The sequence below is a fragment of the Ciconia boyciana genome, chromosome 21 (assembly GCF_034638445.1).
Source record: "Ciconia boyciana chromosome 21, ASM3463844v1, whole genome shotgun sequence".
Classification (NCBI taxonomy): domain Eukaryota; kingdom Metazoa; phylum Chordata; class Aves; order Ciconiiformes; family Ciconiidae; genus Ciconia; species Ciconia boyciana.
The window spans coordinates 4,465,374-4,471,713 of NC_132954.1; the positions used below are offsets into that span (position 1 = coordinate 4,465,374).

Sequence of the window (6,340 nt, forward strand, 5' to 3'; positions counted from 1 at the left end):
CCTTAAGCCCGCCGACGATGTTACCCAGGCTCACCGGGGTCTAAGCGAGGACAGCCTCCAGGTCGCTGTTAGCGGACAAGTCCCAAGCCAACTCCACCCAGAGTAAGGACAAACGATTTACAGGGACAGTCAGTCCCACGCCTCCTCCCCGACTCCTGCGAGGGCACATCCCCTCCCTCCATCCCCACGGACCAGCGCAAGTTTCGTCATCTACCAGCTTTTGCGTCAAGCAGCCAGGTTAACGCCGATACCCCGGGGAGGAAGCCCCTTGCACAACCACCGACACCTCCTGCCAAGCAAGTTTTTTTTCCTAATAACTAAGCTGAAATTTCCCTTTGCCTAATTTCAGCTCTTTAATTTCTAGTCACACCCTATCAGGCTGCCCTAACATTTCCTCTCCGGTGCGAGGAGGTGCGTGCAGTAGCTGACAGGCATATGCACCCGCTGACACCTCATACACACAGGGCCACGCTGCAGGACACCCCCACGGAAAGAGACACCCCCCAATTCCTGTCACCTTCCGTGGGAAAAGGAGGGAGAAAGGAGCATGAGGGGCCCGTGTGGGAAATGAGGGCAAGGCTGGGGAAGTGAGGGGTGTGTGAGGAGAATGGGGGCAATGAGGAGAGGATGAGGCTGTGAGGGGAGATGAGGGCTGACTGAGGGGGTGACAGGGCCGTGAGGGGAGGCGAGGGCTGACTGAGGGGGTGACAGGGCCGTGAGGGGAGGCGAGGGCTGACCGAGGGGGGACACGGCCGTGAGGGGAAGGCGAGGGCTGACCGAGGGGGACACGGCCGTGAGGGGAAGGCGAGGGCTGACTGAGGGGTGACAGGGCCGTGAGGGGAAGGCGAGGGCTGACCGAGGGGGGGACACGGCCGTGAGGGGAAGGCGAGGGCTGACCGAGGGGGGGACACGGCCGTGAGGGGAAGGCGAGGGCTGACCGAGGGGGGGACACGGCCGTGAGGGGAAGGCGAGGGCTGACCGAGGGGTGACAGGGCCGTGAGGGGAAGGCGAGGGCTGACCGAGGGGGGGACACGGCCGTGAGGGGAAGGCGAGGGCTGACCGAGGGGGGGACACGGCCGTGAGTGGGGTGCCGGGGGTCTCCTCACCTCTTTAACCTTCATCCTGCGGGCGCGGGTCTCGGGGTCCTCACCGGGCCGCCTGCCCCGCACCGGGTGGCGGAGGCTCCGGCGGAACTGCTCGTAGTCGAAGCGGAACGGAGCTCGCGTCTCCCGGGCGGGGGGAGCCCCGGTGGCGGGCTCGCCTCGCCGCTCGCCGCCCTGCACCTGCTGCCGGGAGCCCGGCGCGGTGTGGGCCGGCGGGCCGGCCATGCGGGCGGCGGTGCGGAGCTTCTCCCGGAGGCGGCGGGGGGCGGCGGGGCTGGCGTGGCGGGGCTCGGCGGCGGCGGGGGGGCTGCGGGGCAGGTCGGTGTCGCGGGTGGAGGAGGAGGAGGCGGAGGAGGAGGAGGCGGAGGAAGAAGAGGAGGAGGAGGCGGCGGTGGTGGCCCGGCGGGGCAGGAAGAGGCGCTTGAAGCGGGAGGAATCGGGCAGGAGGAAGAGGGCCCCGAAGCACAGCGTGAGCAGGCCCGAGAGGAAGAGCAGGAACAGGAACTTCTGCGGCAGCCGCAGCCCCAGCGCCGCCGGCCAGCCCGGCATGCCCGGCAGCTTCCGCAGCAGCACCATGGGGCACCGGATCGCGGCCACCGGGCGGGATCCGCCGCCACCCCGGGGGACGCCGCTGGCTTCTGCGGCGAAGGGCTCAGGGTTCACTCCCCCGCACCACCGGCTGGAGCAGCCGCCTTCACCGGGGACCGCCGGCGGGTGACACGTGGATGGCTCCGGACCGGGCTGAGCCGCGGGGCCCCGCCGCTGCCCGGGGTCCTTGCCGGAGAGGCTCGCAGGGCGCGCAGCGGCGGTTCAGAGTCCCCCCCTCCGGCATGAAGGCGGCGGCGAGCGCATCCCGCCGGAGCCGGGCGGCGGAGCGGCAAGGCTGGGCTGCTCCCGGCGTCAGTCCCCCGTGCAGGCTCCCCACCGGACGGCTGCTGTCGGGCTGGCTCAGGGAGCGGTGCCGAGGAGGTGCGATCCCTCCTCCCTAGGCGGTGGGTTCATGCTGCAGCATTCCTGCGAGGGGGGGAGATAAGAGCGCGTTCATTCAACACCAAGAAGGATGCAGCCGGCGTTACAGCCTGTGTCCCGGAGGGTCTGCCGCCTCCCCAGCCGTTCCCCCACCCTCCAGCCACGCTAGTTCGTTTTCCCTCTCTCCGGACTTTGCCATCGATTCTCTAGTCTGCGAGCAGCTCCCAGCTCTGCACCATCCCCTACAGCTCCGGGCTGCCGGGCTCTTCTGGCGGGGCAGCCCTGGGGCCAAGAGGAGGATCCGCGCCCTGACGAGGAGCGAGGCAGGGTCTCGCCAGGCTCTTCCAAACCCCGGGAGAGGCAGGGTGCCCAGGGACAGAGAGCAGAGAAACAGGGATGAGGCTGCTCCGCTCCTCAGCAAGCTGCCAGGAGCTGCCTCCGCCCGCAGAGGGCTGAAGATGATGGGGCTGCAAACAAGCCATGCGGAAAGCTCGGCTCGGGCTAAGTTTCTTGAGGAAATAAAAAATTTAAAAAATCTACGGATTGTGCTTTTGCTAAATGGATCCCGGCGAATTCCTCCTTTCTCCCAAATCTCTGCCTTGCTGTTAGAGTTATTCACCCCCCCACACCAGTCCCCTCCTTACGTGCGCTGGAAGAGACAGAGCTCAACTTTCAGACCACGAAAGAAAGCAGGACCACTTTCAAAAAGCAGGACACCTTTTAAAGACCTACCTACAAGCCCCAAATCTCCCCTACTCCTACGGGCAGGACCGGCGCTGCCCCCCAAACACGCTGTCAAACCCGCTTGGCAGAAGCTTTCCTACCCCCAGCCCTGTTTACTCACCCCTCTGACAAATCCAAGCCACTCTGGGTCCTACAGGGAACAAAATCTTCTCAGTCCTGCCCGCGCATCTCAAAAGCGAGAACCCCTCGCTGCTGTCAGCGCTCACAAGTGCCCGTTACATTCAGAGGAGGAAGAGGCTGGCTGCCTGCCGGGCTCTCCAGGGGGCAGCTCCTCTCTCCTGCCCATCCAAGCATCCAGAAGGGAAGTACCTAACTGCATCAAGCTACTTAAAGGCCTCTGCTTTTCACCTCCTCCCCGCTCCGCCCCGCCTTCCTCCCCGCCGAAGGGGACCCGCCGGGCTGCGCTGCCCGGTGCCCGCACACGCAGCCCGCCCGCACCGCCCGCCTCCACCGCCGCTCACTGCGACAGCGCCGCCAGCCCCGCCCCTCGCCCCGCCCCTCGCCCCGCCCCTCCTCCTGCCAACGGTCACTCGGGGGAGGAGGCGGAGGCGTCGCGAGCCAATCAGCAGACCAGGTCCTGCCCGCCGTGACGCTCGCCCCCAGAGCCGCGCTCCGCACTCGCTTGCTATTGGCTCTCTGGTGGAGCCTGGCCTCACCCGTTGGCTCTTCCAAACGCCAGGAAAGCCGGGAGACCCGCCCGCTTGTTTACCACAGTTGCCCGGCTCGAGCTGGGGGAGCGCCTCACCCCGCCCCTTTCCTCCAGCCAGCCTTCCATTGGCTGCGAGGAGTGCCCCATCCCCGCTGCGATTGGCGGACGGGGGTCCAGCCGCTTTAAATAGGGGCTGAGGGCGCGGGGCGGGCTGGGGCAGTTGTGAGGGCTCGGCAGGTGCGGGCCGGGCCGGGCGTCGTCTTCCCCTCACCTCAGCCGTCGTGAGGGCTCTTGAGGGGCGGATTTACCCGCACAGCCCCCATAGCCTGCTGCCTGAAGTCTGGCGTGTGCTAGAGGGTCAAAACCCCCAGGAGGGACCTTTTCCCAAAGGCCTGTCATGGCAGCTCATCCCTGACCAGGAGCAGGGGCCTCAGAGAGGGGCCAGAGATGGTTTGGGAGCCGCCTTTCTGATGAGCCCAGAGTCAACTGCTATGAAGCACATCTGAATCCCAAATGCTTAAATCCTTATCACACACCTTTAACCTTCAACGTACCATACAAGAACTAACCAAATCTCACAGTCACCCTGTGAGGTAATACTATACCGGAGGCGTAGATGGTGAACTGAAGCGTTTCTGCTCATAAATGTTTAAAAAAAAAAAACAACAAAACTCTTCTGCAGAATTAGCAACAAAAGAGAAAAAAGGCCACCACCCAAAGCCGAAGGCATCTGAAACTGCTCTGAAATGGAGCTGGATGGGTGGAGGTCACCGGAGATGGTTTTTGGGTGCTGTGAGCATGAGAAGGCTCACAGGAAAGGGGAAACTGCAGCTACCCGAAGTATTGATGTGACTAAACTTGGAAGAGCTAAAGAGAACATTTTGTAAGCTGGAAAGGAGCTGGAGCTGTGAGGGAAGAAATCATCTGCTGTTTGCGTCTTCCTGCGCTCAGTGTGCTCCTTCTTCATAAATAACTAATACCACAGGAAAGAAATACCTGATCTGATTGCTGGGTCTGGCTGGAGCATGTTGCAGGGCCCCACATTTGGAACTGTTCAGCTGAGAACCAGTTACGTTGTCATTTTCCTATGAAAAGTGCTATAAAGGGATATAAAGTGGGTGGCAGAGCAGCTCTAGGAGCAGGATTCAGGAGTCGCTGTCGACCCGGCTATGCTCAAGGTGAGTGATCATCCTGCCTTACCCTTCCGTACACTTCCACAACTGCTGCAGGTTTTTATCTAGACAAAATAAAACTAAAAAGTAAGCCTTGTGCTCTTAGCTGTCTAGTGGCTGCCCAGTAGACGTTGAACACAACCACCCTCAGAGGCAAATTTGCATCTTGATTATTTGGTTTTGAAATGTGTCCTTTGAACCATCCCCTGTGGTTTGCAGGCAGGACCAGTTCAGCCTGAGCAAGAGGGAGATGCAGGCACCGTCTCTCAGCCACCGCGTATGGTTTCCTCCAGAGCAGCTGCTCGAGGAACGCTCTGCACAGCTGCTCTCCCTTCCCTGCCCTGTAGCTGAACCACGAGGGAGAGGGGAGTAGATTTGGCTGCTCCATTTTGGCAGGTCGCACCGGAGCCTCGCTGAGTGCGGCAGATGCTCCACAGGCTCCTTGAAGCCCAGGGGAGCTCCTCGCAAAGGATTTGGTTTTGCTTCTTTGCACACCTTCGCAGGGAGAAGGGGGAGAAACCTGAAAGCCAGCTGCTGGCTCCGTTATTTGGAGCATTGATGTGGTTGGGAAGGCTTTTACTGCTGCCTTGCCTCGTGCATTTATCAGTGGTCCCCCAGGGACCAGCACCAGCACCAGACCATCACTCCATCATCCCTTCGCCCAACACCTAACACCCTGTCTCAGCCTCGCGCTGAAGGAAAAAAATCCTTCACCCCCCCTTCAGATCTCCTCTTCCCTGGGGAGACCTCACGCAGCAGGCTGCATTTTGTCTCAGCCTTATAAAAACACAAAAACAAAACCAAACCCCAAACCTACCAAACCAAAAACCTCTGCTATTGCAGTGGTGGTCCCTTGATCTTCTTATAGATGGCCCCAGGACTGAAAAGGTTAGATAGCTCTGCTTTCTAAGAGGATTTGCGGGCAGCAAGTAGGATAATAAAATTGACAGCTGAGAACAAACCAGAGGGATAATAAAATAGACAGTTCTGAACAAACCGAAAGGCTATGCCTAGCTCTTCATTTTATACAGCAGTGATAGGAAAGTTGGAGGCTTATCTTTTAATTAGGTTAAATTAAGAAATCTTTTTGTTTTGCTTTGGGTTTAGCATAACATTGTCTTGAAGGTAAATGCTTAGAAATTAAAGGTTTTCTAAATTAGGTTAAATTAAGATACCATTCTTCTTAAAGAAGACAAAGCATTGTCTTCAAGGAAAATGTTTAATTACATTTTTAAAACAATTTAGTCTGTGTCATAATAAGACAGAGAGCCCAGTCTCTGCATATGACTGCAGTTCCAGACATAAGCCAAATAAATCAAGAAATTGGTGTTGAAGGAGTTAGGAGGCAGAGTATAATTACTGGAAAGGTGGGGGTCCTGCTGCATTATGATTCTTGTTTTTAGCAGGACTGGAAGAAATAATTTTGAGAAAATTACTTTTTTTTAATGGCCACAAGAAAAATAGAATTTAATATCTACCTTTCTGTGAGGAAGAAAACTACAGAGTGATAGATAATACTCGAGGCAAAAGAGTTTGGCAAGATAATTATGCTCAAGCCTCCAGCCTATCTTTTAAAGTAGGCTTGATTCTTTTTTCTCCTCTCACTGGAGAAAATGCTCCCATTCTGGCTGCAAGAGTGGCCAGGGTGTCTCTCTTGTGCTGGAATAGCACTCCAGTTCTTAGCCAAAAAGCCCTCTCAGAAC

The 6,340-nt window shown here is 58.6% G+C and overlaps 1 protein-coding gene across 1 annotated transcript in view; it reads right to left on the reverse strand.

Annotated features, from left to right (window-relative positions):
• MAN1C1 (mannosidase alpha class 1C member 1) overlaps window positions 1-3,237 on the reverse strand; it is a 69,185-nt gene extending 65,948 nt beyond the window's left edge. The window contains exons 1-2 of the mRNA XM_072884895.1: window positions 2,917-3,237; window positions 1,107-2,117 (exon numbers count right to left, since the gene is read on the reverse strand). Of these exons, the coding sequence (XP_072740996.1) occupies window positions 1,107-1,679 (573 nt within the window). The 5' untranslated portion in view covers window positions 1,680-2,117; window positions 2,917-3,237. The remainder of the gene's footprint in view (window positions 1-1,106; window positions 2,118-2,916) is intronic.
• Window positions 3,238-6,340: the final 3,103 nt, after the last annotated feature.